Genomic DNA, 14,493 nt, shown 5'->3' with positions numbered 1-14,493 from the left:
AAAAAAAAAAAAAAAAAAAAAAAGGAAGACACATCAGAGAATCAGATGCACCTAACTTACTTACAACTACAAGTTACACCGCGTCTCCCCTTTTCTCTCTCTCTCTCTATATTACCTCTTTAATAAGAAGAAGACTTTTTACTTAATAGAAAATTCAGAGAAGAAGACGACGACGACGACGACTCACACAAGTCATCATCATCATACAGTTGTTGTAACACTCACCGGAGGAGAGAGCCACCATGTGCGACGGAGACTGCCGCCCTCTCGGTTTCCTCTTAGGTCTTCCTTTCGCTTTCCTCTCTCTCCTTCTCTCCATCGTCGGTGTCGTTATCTGGATCGTCGGGTCAGTTAATTTCTCTAAATCCCCTTTGATTTTTGGAATCATTCATCCCCTTTAATAAGCTTTCTTCTGATTTCTCTCTCTCTCTCTCTCTCTCTCTCTCTTGCAGATTGTTGTTATCATGCATATGTCCTTGTTGCTTATGTGTGACTGTGCTTGTTGAGATCGCAATTGGGTTGATTAAAGCACCAATTCATGTTATGGAGTGGTTCATGTCCAAGATCCCTTGTTGATTTGAGATCATCTTCTTCATTTATGTACATAACTTCTATCTTATTATCATTGGATCTTGCTTTTTATGTAATTGTTAAAAAATAAATTCAGATTTGTTGTTCAATAAGAACATGTAGTGTAGCTATATATATATTCATGGGAATTTGCAATCTTGTTCTTCTTGATCTTGTTCTTGTTCTTTGATCTTGTCCCTATCGCCGTTGAGTTTCCAAGTACCGTCATCACTTTGAACCATTCCTTTGTTTTCAAGAACCCACCAATGTCCTGGTACTAAGTACTTATCTTCAAGAGCGTCTAACCCCTTGTTGACCAGCGCAATGTCGCGTTTGATCTCTAGTTTGAATTCTCCTTGGTTGTGTTGTGTACCCGCCACGCCGTGTAAGTAAGCCTCCAGGTTATGGAAATGTCCTAGGTTTAGAGACCGTTTCAGGTACTCTGATTTCAGTGTGTTGATCTGAAGCTCTTCTCCCACATCTGTGAACCTGAATACAGGGTAACGTGGGATGAGATCCGGGACATTTGTTACTCTTAAGATGTGGAGGTGTTGGAGAGACTCGACGAGTCTTTTGAAGCTGCGGTCACCGATGCGGGGACTGCCCAAAGCGAAGACTGTGACACAGGTTAGCCTGTGTTGTAGACTTGGTCTGATCTTAGGTAATTCGTTATGGAGAAAGTCTGCGGCGGATAGAATTGAGAGAACTGCTCCCAAGCTATGTCCTGTTAAGGTGATTGTAACTTCTTCGTCTTTGTACAGTTCTAGTAACCTGTTGAGCTCTCCTTGAACCTGACAAACCAACAATATATAGGGATATATATTAAGGAAGGTCAAAACTCAACGGGGTGGCTTGACCCGGGTTTGTAAGCCAGGCAGAGCCATCAAGGCTATCATTAACCACAGATCATGTTATATTGTAGAGACCTGTTCTCGTGCACTGGTCTTGTCAAAACGTGAGCGTGGATCAGTGGATGTATAAAGAGACAGCCAACCATTGGCTACGCGAGGCGGGTCATTTGGGGTAGCTCGAGGGAAAACCGTTTCAGCTGATTCAAGTGGGAAATCGAAATCATTAGCCCACTCATACAGCTGAATCGTCCCTCGCCATGCTACAACAATGTCCCTTCTCCCTAGCAACCTCTTGCCTTCGTCCGTTGCCACCGCGATGTAACCCAACCAGTTTGACTCTTTGTTCCATGCTTCCCTTGACAATGACTTGATTATGAAACATTCTGGTAACCTTATCGACGACGTTCCGTATATGAATTTAGTCACCTCGTACCTGGATAATACAATTTTGTCACATGTTTTATATTGGTTGGGTTTGCACGAAAGCAAAACCAAAATTTCTAGTAGATACGTTTGTTACCTGAAAGGGTTGGCTTTGAGGTAGCCGGTTCGAGCAAAGAGCTCTTCTTTGGTGTAGCAGCTATCTCCTACATATTTAGACCGGCGGTCACTATTGAAGGCAACGTACCCAACCTCAGCCATGTCACCATAGTGTACGATGTAGCGGCGTAGATCCAAGTCAAGAGGATCAAGCAGGTCTTTCCATTTGCTAGTGCCGCTCAGTTCCTTCCATCTATTAGCGATGTCTCCCACCATTTTTCGCTTATCTTCTAATCCAAACATCCTTCGATCCTCATCTTTGTGTCCTTGGGAAAATTTGTTTGGAGTGTTCAAAAGTTTGGATAATGCGTGAAGTATTGGTCATTAATACATGCTCTTCACATAAGTTTTGCTTTGTGTAAAAGACTTGCAAGTGTATATTCCTCACGTTATAATGGGTTGTATTAAATATAACAGTATAACAAAAGTATGGAGAAATTAAGTCCCGATGAATGCATGTAAGTTGTATTAATGTTAATTACATTTAGGATTAAATTAACAAAGGAAGAATATCAATCACAATCACAGGAACCTCACAATTCATAAAACGGTAGAATAAAATCAAATATGTAACACGAGAACTAAGAAGTGAGAGATGCGTAGAGAAGTAAGTTCCAAGTATCAGGGAGACCAGGGAGACACCAATGGCTGCAGTCTAGACCCTTTGAGAGACCATTGTAAAGACTTGGATGTGCGTCTTTGCGATACTCTGAGAGAGGAGTGAGATCGAGAAGATGGACCGGTTTCTTGATTCGACTCAAGACTTTGTTAACCACAATCCAACCTAAGGGTAATCCTCCTGGATATCTTTGTCCCATGAACGGCTGAGTTTGGCCCTTGCACGACTTCAATGGTTCGTTCCACTCTCTTCCGCTGTTTCACGACAATTAATGTTTTGAAAATGTTTGTTAAAATCCATTGGCTTCCACTTGAAAAATAAATTGGTAATGAATAGACTGATTCTTTTGTTTTTTAGCTTGACTTTAGAGTTCCAGTGTAGGATTCCCTTATTCAAAATCAAGTGTGAGAGACAAAAGAGAAAGCAAAGAGAGTTAATAAAGAACACTTACTCATAGTGGACAGGAGAGACACCTTGAAAGAAGACTTGAGTGCGTGAAGGGACAATGTTATGGTTAATCCAACGAGCCCATGTGTTTAGTCCTTTGTAATAAGCAACAAGCCTGTTCATGTCTTTGTACAATTGGTTTCCTTCCCTCATATAATCCCACCTGGTAAACCATTATTAAACATATTTGGTTAAGAAGCTAGCATATATAATGAATGAAAAAAAAATATTACTAAAAGAAAGAGAGTTAAATTAAGTGATCGTACGGCTGGAGTCCGGAAGTGTGAGTCCACCAGTGCCACGAGTTAAAGATTAGAACGTCCATGCCAAGCCAAGCATTGGCTTGTTTGATGGAGTCAAGCACAAGCACTCGTCCTGCCTTTTCTTGAACCACATCTACTAGAAACTGTGTTCTGTACAGAAGTATCGTCACTCCATATTCCTACCCATTTTTCAATTAAAGGCATGTAAGTTATTTTACTTAATGACAATAAAATGACATAAGACAATGCGTCAACTATGTTCATGTAGTTAATTTGGGTGCAAATTGACCACAAGTCGGTTGGGGAAAACAACAATCTATACATATTTTAGCGTCTTATACCATTTACGTAATTTGACTCCATTGTATGTATACCAAGTAGTTTTAAATGATGTTGGTCAGAAGTTAAAACTGTCCATATATTATGTATATATCATGTCAACCCGGTATTGGTATATTTTCAAATATTTGAATGAGGCATTTATAGAGAAGGAATAGATAATCGTGTCATTGTGTGTGTGTGTGTGTGTGTGAATTAAACATCAATATAGAAAGAAAAAATGAAAAATCAAAATTTGAAAATATTATCTGAAACATGTATGTTCTTATATTCTGTAATTATGCCGTCGATCGTATTTTATCTAAGCCAAAGAGAGAAAGACAGGTAGCAGACCTATGAAGAAGCTAGTGATGTAAGTCAGCCCCAATGGAGAGTGGAGACAGACTTGTCACTGTTTAATCTCCGTATAGATGTAAATAAAATGGAGATCCCAAAAACAATTTCAAAATATATATAAACTGGTTTATGTTATAGAAAACGACAATGAAGAAGACGACATTGACCTTTAAGTGGTTGTCAAAATCATTTTGAAGATAGGTGTTTTTAATGATCCAATCTGTCGTGTATGTTTGGTTTTGTTGAAAAGTCTCTTAGAAAGCTTAATTTTAATGACTACGAGTACGACTTATGTTAAAAGGGTCCGTATTAGTTCTTTTCTTACACCTTAATATTGTCGTGACCACAAATATAATATCCCTACAAGTTGCAAAAGTATAATAAGAAAATTTTAAAGAAATTAACCATTTAGTATTATCCTAAGCAACCCAATCGTTTTGAAAAACAAGATAACGATTTTCAGAAGATAAAATTAGATGGTGACGTTGTAGGAACTCTTTTTCAAAATTCATGTGGAAATATTTCGCAGTCATATAGTATTAATCTTCTTATTACAGTATTACTATCTGCAAGTGTTTCGGTGTATCGACCCCTAAACTTGGAAACCAAAAGAGCTACGTATCTGATCATCTGAGATAGCGTTATGATGAAGGCACTTAATAGCAGCAGGGCCTTCTCTTTTTTTTTTCGTTTTTTTTTTCTGATATGTATTTTAAAAGCCCAAAAAAAAGAAAAGAATCCCAAAAGAGTTGAAAGTGGCGACAGCACACTGTTTATAACTTCATGAATTACCAAAAAAATTCATGATTTATTTTCTCTTATTTTCAGTTTATCCAAATAAGATTATCTTTCGCAAAATATCAGAATGTGCCATCTTTAATTAATTACGCCATTTTCAATTAATTAATTGACTTAAAAATGTGCTATTTCCGTAAGTTCTAACTATATTAGAGGTGAATCAGCAGTAACTAGTAAGACAAAAGATTTGGCGAGGACTGTACAATCATTATTTATTTTTGTACAAATTAATAATATAAGTAGGCTTTCTACTTTATAGTGGTGAATTCGGTGTTCACTTGATAAAGCTAGGATGAAATCAAGAAAGAATGATAGTAAACAACAACAACAACAACAACAAAAAAGTCAAAGAGTTAAAAGTAATTATATGCAACCAAGACCGGCGATAGGGTGGTGCAAGGTGTGCATTTGCACATGCACCATATTTAATTAGTATAAAAGTAGTGTATTTTAAAGCCAAAAAAATTTGTAAAAAAATTTCTATGTAATTAAGACATATTTTCTGAAAATTGAACAGGGACTATAACAATTTTTGTGATTTTTACACCGGTCTTGTATGCAACGCTTACTTTTATGTGAAATTAGTGATAAAAATGAAGATGAAAATGGAAAAAAATAAACCTGGAAAGTGAGGGAAGTGAGAGGTTGGTTTCGACGAAGAGAATACTTAGCATTAGGGAGAGAAGCATGAAGCATGCAGGCCAACGATTCGAACATGTTGAGACTCAGTGAGTCACCTACCATCATTATCTTCTTCCCTCTCATTCTCCTCATAAAATTCGCCCCATCGAATCTGTAATGTCATTTAATAAACATATTAATATCTCAAACCCCTTTTTAAAAAAATGTTAATATACATCTTTTTAGCTAGAACCACGTAACTAGATTTTTAGGTATTATATACATCTTTTTAGCTAGAACTAATTTCACGTAATTGATCACGACTGCAAACCAAGATAGTATAGTTAGAACTTTCATATGGGTTCTTTCGTTAAAAACATTTTACGAAACTATTGAGACCATTGAGACATAGGTCTCATATATGTTCGTGCCAGCCTACATTTCGTGTTCAATTTTTTTGGGTCAAATGAATTCCTAATTTATATACAAAACTTCTCAATGTAAACGCAAAGTTTACATATTGTATAACTATTTTATATATATATATATATATATATATTCTATATTATAAAATGCAAAAAGAAAGTATTTGAACTATTCGAACCTTAGCTTTTCTTCTAAACTATACAAAACTTTAGTCGTTAATAGTAATACATAGGCAAAAGTACCTGGGGAGAGGACAGGAGAAAGGTTGCCATCGGAAGTGTTGATAGTTAGTGTCAGGACGACCAGCTTTCTGGCAATTGAACTCAGAATCGATAAAAGGACAAGTATAAGCACTATAGAGAGGATATGAAGAATCATAGACCCATTTGCCTCTAGACAAATTGCATCTCCCTCCACTCAACAAGCTTGAGCTTGTGTTGTTTTGTCCCAAGAACTGTTGTTGAGATTGTGCTAATAGTACAGGGAATGAAGAGAAGAGTATGAAAGACAGAGAGGCTAAGTTGAGTAGGAAACAGAGTCCCATTTTGTTTTTGGGGTTGCCAAGAAAAAAATGATAAAACTTATTCTTCAAGCCTCAAGCTTTTTATAGATAAAAGAAAAGTCTTTGCATATACAGTAAGTTTTCTTCTTTACCTCTCTTGTTATATTTTTGTATACATCATTTTTACATATTTATTTCGTGGACAATCATTATGCTTAAGATATACTTTAAGAGCTGAAAAAGGTGATATAGAATCAAATAGATTAATTGCACCAAACTCTTTATAAGCCAATTGGTTATGTATTTCAAACTAAAATCGTATTTACTTCAGCCAACATTATTTTATAAGGTTTTTAACAAAACCATACTAGAAAAAACCTACATATCTAATATTATATTAATGTTAATCATAAGAAACTTTTTTCACATAAATTGGATAAATTAAATATCGTATTACTTATAGTGTCACTACCAAACTCACATATTGGTTATTAACAACAGGATGAGTTATAAAACTCGAGAGATTCCTTCTAGTTCACATCAATCATGTTTGTGGTTATCAAATTTTCATGAATCTTTTTTTTTTAACGGTTTATATTTTATCTGCGCAGCCATTGGATTAACATGCATGTTGTAATATACTAAGAGAATGAAAAGACAAGGCTGATGTATGTGTATAGGAGCAATTTGCACATGTTATGATGGTGTTTAGGGTGGCTTGCTTTTTCCAACTCGACCACCACTCACTCCCAAAAAAACTTACTTCCCTTATAATTTTCTTCATTTTTTGTTTCTTTATAACTAAATAAGCTTCTTTTTAAAAATCTACACCTAACGAATGCTTTTATCTGATTTAGGTAATGCAATGAATCAAACCATTTCAACTTTGACTACTTTTAACAAATTAATATAGAAACAAAGGTAACAATTTGTGTATGCATCAATTCCAATAATACTCATTTGGCTCATCTTCCAATTCAAACATGTTAATGATTATACCTTCATTAGCAAGCTGTGATTTAAAACTAGAAGATTCCTTCCATTAGCTATTATTCATTCATCAACAAATTCAATTATTACTTCAACCGTCGAGCTATTGATTATTGTTCTGTCTCTTTCCAAGCATAGAAAAAACAAGAAAACTAAATATAAAAAGTGAAATGTAAAGTAGCACAATAGGTCGAAGCTGAAGATACTTTATAGGGGCTTATCGGATTCATAACTCCTAGAAAATTATTTGAGAAAATGACTATAGTTTCCTGTTTGAAGAGATATATATGGTTCAAATTGTTGCAAACATTGTGAAATTAAAATAAAATCAAAACACCACTTAAAAAAACAAAGGAAATGATGTGGAGTGGTCCTGATTTTGGAACAAATTGGAAATGTAAAATAGACGAAACAAGAAAATAATTATTACACAACCACCAAGGGAAAGACTTTTTTTCTCCCACAAATATCTACAGATGCAGACAGTTTTGTAAAAAAACATTTTTACATGAAATTATAAATAAAATTTTGGTAAATATATTAGGAGCCTTATTAAATTATGTAACCAGAGCCAGCAGAGGAAGCCTTTTAAGCTGCTTCTTATATTTTGCTTAATACATTCTTTTAGAGAGAGAGAGAGAGAGAGAGAGAGAGAGAGTGAGAGAGTAGTAGAGCTATATCCTCTGCGTAACCATTAAACATTTTACAGAAGCTCCCATTCAGATTCTTCTGATGATCGGTTTTCATCTACCGGTTTCGGATTATCGCCACATTCTCTCCCATTCTCAACATCTTCAGCGTACCATTGGCGTGCAAGTCGCTTGTATTCTTTTTCTCTGTTTTGTTTCATTCTTGAAGATATAGCGTCTCTTATCTTCTGTGGGATCAGTTATATGTTATAAGGCAGTGTTACTTTCTGTGTGATGATAAATGCAAACATGAAAACTAAAGAAAAGAGATAAGAGAGAAACAAACCTTGTATGGTTTGTTTTTGTCATTCTCCATCTTGTCAGGAAATACACATTGGAATTCGTCTCTGTCCACAAGTATACAGCTTTCTTCAACTGATCCTCCAATAAGATGTTGCAGAATGTTGGACTTGTGCTCTGAGACAGAACTTGAACTTGTTTCCATTGAATCCTCATTGGTTTCCTTTTTGCAATCTGAAAACAAGAAACCAAAACCAAGATTAAGTGAACTGCTTTAGTATCATGAGCCAGTTTCTTCCTTTTGAATTCCATTCCCAATGCAAGCAGCAGACAACGATATGGAGTCACATGATCACTAAAGTAATCCAAATGATATAGAACCTATGGGATGTGGTACACGATATGATTGCGTACCGGGATCCAACTTAAGGATCCATAGTTTCAAAAGAAACGATTGAGAAAGAGAGAAATTTTTAAAAAAAGAGCCGAAATGTTACCATCAGATCCTGCAGGTAAGCCAGTAGCAACAGATGGTTGAATCTCTGAATCTTGACTTCTAACAGAATTAACAACCGTAAGACCATGTTCAATCTCAGTTCTAATCTCTGAATCTTTACTTCTAACAGAATTAATCGCTGTCAGACTGTTTTGATTTTCGGGTTTATTCTCTTTCTGACCTTCCTTTTTAGAGATGAGTCTTTCTACTTGACCTGGAGGAGTATCACTTGGCCTTACAGTTTTGACGTCATCTTTGATACTATGAACCATTGAAAAACTACTTGAGTTTACAGTTCCAACATTATCTTTCACACGAGCACTGTGAACCATTGATAAACTTCTTGAGTTGACAGTTCCAACATCATCTTTAACACGAGCACTATGAACCATTGATAAACTACTTGAGTTTACAGTCCCGACATCATCTTTGACACAAGCACTATGAACCTTTGATTGGACAATAGGCCTGGTAACTTGAAAAGGCTCCTCTTTTTTAAAGATCTGTTTGCGACCAACTCTTCCTCTTCTATAAGGACCACCATAACTATACTGCCTCGGAGACGTACATATATCATAATCATCTGCATCAAGACCACGTAATTGCATTGCACATCCATCCTTCTTCCCCTCAGTTACTTCTTCATCTTGCTTCACATCTCTGGCTTTTCGGTTCACGCTTTCTCTTTTCTTTTTGAAGGAACAAACAGGAGCGTATTCATTTAACATAGAAACAGGTAAAGGTTTTCCTGAACCTACAGAGTCATCATCATCAGGAAGCAAGTCTTGAACCACATCTGAACAGAACTTCTTGACACTATTACCAACCGTATGAACTTGGTTCTCAACGTATTTTGCAGTATCCTAAAAATCATAAAAGAAGCAAACCAAGAGTTAAAAACAAAAGATACAAATCGACATGGTACAATTACAAAGTTCTTACACCAACAAAGCATTCACCTGCACAATGATTTCTTCAACCTCTAAGCACATTGCTTCAAACTTCTGGTACACATTCCCAACCCATTTTATACCTTTAAAATCCATAACTCCTCCGAATCCAACAACGTTCTTGTGTTCCTTCTGTCAATGCCAACAACAAAGAAAATGAAAATTCAGAGAGAGAGATTAAACATATGCGGTAAACGTACACACAACATCAACTCTTTTAATTAAAGAAACAAGAGTGCAATAGAAGCTCATAGCAAAAGACACAGTTGCTTAGCCGTTATTCCAAAAAGATTATCCAAGAGAAGATGGCTAATGCAACTTCTAAGCAAAACCTCAAATCCTAGGAGCCTTTTAGACGCTAACTCTCTTAACCAAAACAAGTTCCTGAAGAAGAGATATAATATTAACATATCCTTATCAGATAAGATCTTTTGACTGCAGATATAAGCTATGTCTCTGTATCACTATGTTCTTTCTTCTATTGAAAACAGAAATTGTCAACACCAAACTTAACCATGTGAAAAACAATCAACGATCATCATCGGACAAAACTAAATGTTATCTACAGAGAGACAAAATTAGAAAGAAAGAAAAAAAATATACCAAAAGGAAACGAATTGATTCTTATACTTAACAGCTGATTGCTTCTTAAAATAAAAACTTCGAAACCCAAAAACTTAAAATTGAAAGATTTAAGCTTCTGATAGACTTGCTAACAACAAGATAATCTGGAAACAAAAAAAAAAAAAAGGAACAAACTTTTATCATAAAAATCAACGAATTTTCGAAGAGAGAGAAGCAAACTTACAAAACCTCGAAACCCAAAACGTGGGAAAAGAGGAATTTCACAGACTCGGGGCAAAAAAAACGTGATCAAGTGTAAGAAGAACAAAAACCCTAAAACCCAGGAAAGCCTCTTTTGCAATCAATCAGAAATTGAGAGAGAAAAAAAAAAAGGAATAAACTTTAGAATTAGAAAACAGAGAAGAAAAAGAAGAGGAGACGGGATCATTAACCTCAAAGCAACGTTCACTCGATTGATAGAGAGAGAGTTTGAGTTTTCGTGAGAGAGAGTAAGTTATTACGATGAAGCAAACAAATCAAAAACCAAATTAAAAAAACATAACTTTTAAAGAAGCTCTGCTCTTTTCTCTTCTTTTGTTGTGTTTTTTTTTTTTTTTACAGGAAAGAAAAAACAAATCCGGGTTCGGGTTTGTTTGACCCGTCCGGTTCGAGCGACCCACCCACGGAGTTTGCGTTGACAATTATTAATTTTACCAACTTTTCTTTTTGGTTATATGGGAAAGTGTGAATATCTGCTTTTTCAATTTCGACACGTGGCAAGCTAGTGGATTTGATTCTTGATGATTGTATTCCACTTTTGGATTCTTATGTTTGTAATCAAATCACACAAGTTTCGTTAGATTTCTTTTGGGTTCGATTTTTTTTTTTCCTTCGAGATCTATTATGATGATGTCGGATTAATTTAGAAGATATTTAACGATTTATTAATCAAAAGAATAATAGGCATGAATTGTTACAGCGGTTGGGGTAGATAAATTCGTTTCCAGATTAGACTATTCTGTTTTTAGTGTGGAGACAACAAATCAGCCCAACTCTATTTGTATGTAAAAGTAGTTTGTAATTAGTCCGTTACAGTTTTGTGTTTTTTTTTTGGATGCATCATTGTAGATTACATTTCATGATTGGTAAAAAAAAGGTCTAAATCACAAATGAATTTGTCCCCAACAGCTACAACCATTAACACGTGGTGATTCTTAATCTTTGATATTTTAAAAAAGTTTCATCTTAGTTGGATAAATATTTTCGTGATTTATATTACAAGTCGATGAGTTTGTAACTGATAAAATTGTATTTTACTTGGGCCCAGTAAAATTGGCCCACTTATAATTCCGTACTGGTTCTTAAAATTGGACCATTAGTAATCTGAGTGCTTAAACTTTTAAGTTGTGTACGATTGATATAGACAAAGTGTTGGAATTGAGTCCTCAATTTAAACCTGCAAGGAGAAACCTTCATTGAGATGAAACAAAGCAGAACAAAGAAGAAGATGCGTTGTCGACAAAGAAGGTCAACAAAAAGGAGAAAGGAACAAGATTAGGAAAGTTGGACTTCAAGTGTTTTGGTAATGAGAAGTGTTAATGGGTCGCATGATTGGTCAAAGCCTAAATAAAGAAGTGTGTTGTGTTAGTCATATAGTAGCTTCTATTTTACTGTCTAGCACATATGTAAATTTTGGAGTGAGATTTACTGCTCATCAAGTAAATTTATAGCTATGAAAAAAGATTTCTAAAGATATGGTAATTAAAAGAGTTGTTTGGCATAATCTGAATCCTCTCAAAGTAATTTGCTGAATCACCATAAATATCTTCGATAAAGAATACAAATTTGAAGTAAAAGTAAAATTTTCTGGAAGAATAAAGTGTTTTCTTTGGACAACATAATCATTTTTGTTATAACATATTTTTGTCTTTAAACTTATTTGGTTGTTTATATAATCAATTTTCCAGTTATTATGTTATCAATATGATTTTTACGGAAAGAAAATCATTTTTTTCAAATATCTCTATACAAAACAAATAACTCAAATGAACATAATATATATATATATATATATATATATTTTATAAGGTAAAATTAAGCTAAGAATTTATTTAAATCTTTATAAAGATAAATATAAATTAATTCAGTTATTTACAATGTTAACTATTAACTATAATGATAATAAAAATAATTAATTCGTGACGAAACTTAGTTGATTGCATGATATTTTGGTTTTTCGTTCAAAAAAAAGCATGATATTTTGGTTTTCTTGATGGATCAGACTTAAAAAATTGTTTAGAATAATAAAATAAGACTTTGGTTGTTTTGTTAACGTATAATAAATTTTCACTAAAAGAAGACACACAAAAAAAAATCATAATCTTGTGTTTTTGCTAAAAGGATGTCATTCAAGTGATTACGTTATAAATATTAAAATGCATAAAATATACCATAAAATTTGAGTAAAATCAGAATACTAAATTCCTATTTTACAAGACTTTTAAATGCTCAATCTTATTTATCTTGAACTACAATTAATTATTAAAAATAATCCGCATACCAACAAGTTCCAAATAAATTAAGAAAAATTTACAAATAACATTATAAAAACACAATAAAATAGTAAGAAAAATAAAAAAAATCAGCCTTGCAGCTTAGCGCGTATACTATCTATCCTAGTTTCAGTAATTTTTGCGAAAATACAGAATTCTTTTGTTTTTGTGTGATATTTATGAAGATTGTCGTTTAATTGAATGCTACGAGACCTTGAAAATTTACTAATTAATTTTACTTTTCCGATGTCTCATAGTATGGTGGTGATACTAAATTCTTTTTGAAAAATAAGATTTGAATTAATGAATAAGCTAAATTCTAATTACAAGATAGCAAAACCTAATTAAATAAAGTAATGCAAAGAAGAAAAAAAAGAAAAAGGAATGTATGTTGTTGTTTCAGTGATTAACAACGAACCTTCACTCGCTAATACAAAAACAAATTAAAAAGTGTAACAATAAAAGACAAGACTAGAATGCTAAGATCAATGCCAACAAGCTGAAGCCGATCCAAGAAGCCGACTTTGAGGCACCGCTTTGAAGAGGTGATGGAGCCATCTGATGCTGCTGTGGAGCGTTGGCTGGTGAAGGAGACGAGGAAGAGCTTGGTGATCGGACAGGTCCAGGAACCGGAGCAGCGACGTGACCCAAATAGGCTGGCAAGACATGGATTTGAAGCTTCTGCCCCGACTTGCAGTGACCAGGAACTCCGCATATGAACTGTTGGACTCCCGGTTTAGTTAGAATGATTGAGTCGGACCCAGTATTGTATGTCACAAGTGGTTTAGACGATTCACACAGCTGAAAATCATTGTGAGTGACTTCAGTGACGTCGTGGAAATTGTTGTTGTATGAGAAGACCAAAGAGTCTCCGACTTGAAAAGTTCTTGATGAAGCCCAAGCCTCGTAATCAACATCTATCATCGTCCATCCCTTCGAGTCTCCGACCTTGTGAACGGTTCCTCCAATGGCAACTCCAAAAAGAGTTACAAGAATCAACAAAGAAGTAAAAAACATGTTCTTCTTAGTCAAAGCCATGATCGTGTTTTTTGTTCTTAATTTGGGAATGAGAGAAACAAGTCTGAGAGAGATGATTAAAGGAAGTAATGAATTTGTTTGGTGAGAAGTTGAGAAGGAGGATACAAATTCTTATATAGAGCCGAGGGCTCGGTTAAGATAATCCTATCCCTGTTGGGATTTGAGGATTAATTTGGATAATTCCTAGTGACTATTTGATTATGTTTTGTTTAGGTAATATCTTTCCCTTTTTCCATATTCGAGATTAATACCATGACGTCTCTATTATGAATTCCCTATTTTTTCAGCAGTTTTGTTTTAACAATAATTTGGTTTTAGATATATTTTTAAAAATTTGTATAGAATTAAAAATAAAAGCATTGATATTATTAACAAAAGAATTATAAATAAAATAAAGAAATGAATGACTAAAAACATAACAAAAATAATTATGATGTATACAAAATCTACATAACATATCTTTGATGACACCTAATGTTATAGACTTAGGTGATGGGATCATGGGAAGGATTTGTATTTATTCTTATAATCATGAAGCTATTGGTTACATATGTTTAACCTAGTTTCCTTATATAAAGACTATCATTATGATTTTGAGGATCATCATAAAATTCATGAACGTTGCATGGTTGAAAATGTATAACTGAAAAAACATTTAAATA

The 14,493-nt window shown here is 34.4% G+C and overlaps 5 protein-coding genes across 7 annotated transcripts; 1 reads left to right on the top strand and 4 right to left on the bottom strand.

Moving 5' to 3' along the window:
• LOC104700360 lies at window positions 37-719 on the top strand. Its single transcript, XM_019227475.1, has 2 exons — window positions 37-346; window positions 453-719. Exons 1-2 carry the CDS (start codon window positions 243-245, stop codon window positions 574-576), a joined length of 228 nt encoding a protein of 75 aa, XP_019083020.1. The 5' UTR covers window positions 37-242; the 3' UTR covers window positions 577-719.
• LOC104700361 (phospholipase A1-IIbeta-like) lies at window positions 577-2,299 on the bottom strand. The gene is made up of 3 exons (XM_010415879.2): window positions 1,942-2,299; window positions 1,497-1,854; window positions 577-1,361 (listed from the first exon to the last, which is right to left on the bottom strand). The coding sequence occupies exons 1-3, from the start codon at window positions 2,202-2,204 to the stop codon at window positions 711-713; spliced, it is 1,272 nt and encodes a 423-aa protein (XP_010414181.1). The 5' UTR covers window positions 2,205-2,299; the 3' UTR covers window positions 577-710.
• On the bottom strand, window positions 2,405-6,394 carry LOC104700362 (protein trichome birefringence-like 40). The gene is made up of 5 exons (XM_010415880.2): window positions 6,053-6,394; window positions 5,385-5,556; window positions 3,294-3,469; window positions 3,032-3,190; window positions 2,405-2,834 (listed from the first exon to the last, which is right to left on the bottom strand). Exons 1-5 carry the CDS (start codon window positions 6,352-6,354, stop codon window positions 2,543-2,545), a joined length of 1,101 nt encoding a protein of 366 aa, XP_010414182.1. The 5' UTR covers window positions 6,355-6,394; the 3' UTR covers window positions 2,405-2,542.
• Window positions 7,726-10,815, bottom strand: LOC104700359. 3 transcript variants are annotated; one of them, XM_010415876.2, is made up of 5 exons: window positions 10,694-10,815; window positions 9,687-9,809; window positions 8,729-9,590; window positions 8,278-8,465; window positions 7,726-8,179 (listed from the first exon to the last, which is right to left on the bottom strand). In XM_010415876.2, the coding sequence occupies exons 2-5, from the start codon at window positions 9,771-9,773 to the stop codon at window positions 8,006-8,008; spliced, it is 1,311 nt and encodes a 436-aa protein (XP_010414178.1). In that variant the 5' UTR covers window positions 9,774-9,809; window positions 10,694-10,815; the 3' UTR covers window positions 7,726-8,005. The 3 variants fall into 3 exon arrangements, with proteins under 3 accessions (XP_010414178.1, XP_010414179.1, XP_010414180.1); XM_010415877.2 differs by lacking the exon at window positions 10,694-10,815 and adding an exon at window positions 10,486-10,668; XM_010415878.2 differs by lacking the exon at window positions 10,694-10,815 and adding an exon at window positions 10,281-10,425.
• Window positions 13,265-13,887, bottom strand: LOC104704323 (mavicyanin-like). Its single transcript, XM_010420432.1, has one exon. The coding sequence runs from the start codon at window positions 13,829-13,831 to the stop codon at window positions 13,265-13,267; it is 567 nt and encodes a 188-aa protein (XP_010418734.1). The 5' UTR covers window positions 13,832-13,887.

This window comes from Camelina sativa, chromosome 7, assembly GCF_000633955.1.
Source record: "Camelina sativa cultivar DH55 chromosome 7, Cs, whole genome shotgun sequence".
Classification (NCBI taxonomy): Eukaryota; Viridiplantae; Streptophyta; class Magnoliopsida; order Brassicales; family Brassicaceae; genus Camelina; species Camelina sativa.
Note: the sequence above shows the minus strand (reverse complement) of the source record. Positions and strands in the feature narration are given on the sequence as shown.

Bases quoted from the DNA above. Each gene is read 5' to 3' on its own strand.
- LOC104700360 (XM_019227475.1), top strand. From the start codon at position 243: ATGTGCGACGGAGACTGCCGCCCTCTCGGTTTCCTCTTAGGTCTTCCT. The intron at 347-452 runs GTCAGTTAATTT...TCTCTCTTGCAG, and splicing joins GTCGTTATCTGGATCGTCGG to ATTGTTGTTATCATGCATAT.
- LOC104700361 (XM_010415879.2), bottom strand. From the start codon at position 2,204: ATGTTTGGATTAGAAGATAAGCGAAAAATGGTGGGAGACATCGCTAAT. The intron at 1,855-1,941 runs GTAACAAACGTA...TGTATTATCCAG, and splicing joins CTCAAAGCCAACCCTTTCAG to GTACGAGGTGACTAAATTCA. The intron at 1,362-1,496 runs GTCTCTACAATA...TTGGTTTGTCAG, and splicing joins AGACCAGTGCACGAGAACAG to GTTCAAGGAGAGCTCAACAG.
- LOC104700362 (XM_010415880.2), bottom strand. From the start codon at position 6,354: ATGGGACTCTGTTTCCTACTCAACTTAGCCTCTCTGTCTTTCATACTC. The intron at 5,557-6,052 runs GTACTTTTGCCT...ATGACATTACAG, and splicing joins TTCTCCTGTCCTCTCCCCAG to ATTCGATGGGGCGAATTTTA. The intron at 3,191-3,293 runs GTACGATCACTT...ATGGTTTACCAG, and splicing joins CACACTTCCGGACTCCAGCC to GTGGGATTATATGAGGGAAG.
- LOC104700359 (XM_010415876.2), bottom strand. From the start codon at position 9,773: ATGGATTTTAAAGGTATAAAATGGGTTGGGAATGTGTACCAGAAGTTT. The intron at 8,466-8,728 runs GTAACATTTCGG...TCTTGTTTTCAG, and splicing joins CTTACCTGCAGGATCTGATG to ATTGCAAAAAGGAAACCAAT. The intron at 8,180-8,277 runs GTTTGTTTCTCT...CTGATCCCACAG, and splicing joins ACAAAAACAAACCATACAAG to AAGATAAGAGACGCTATATC.
- LOC104704323 (XM_010420432.1), bottom strand. From the start codon at position 13,831: ATGGCTTTGACTAAGAAGAACATGTTTTTTACTTCTTTGTTGATTCTT.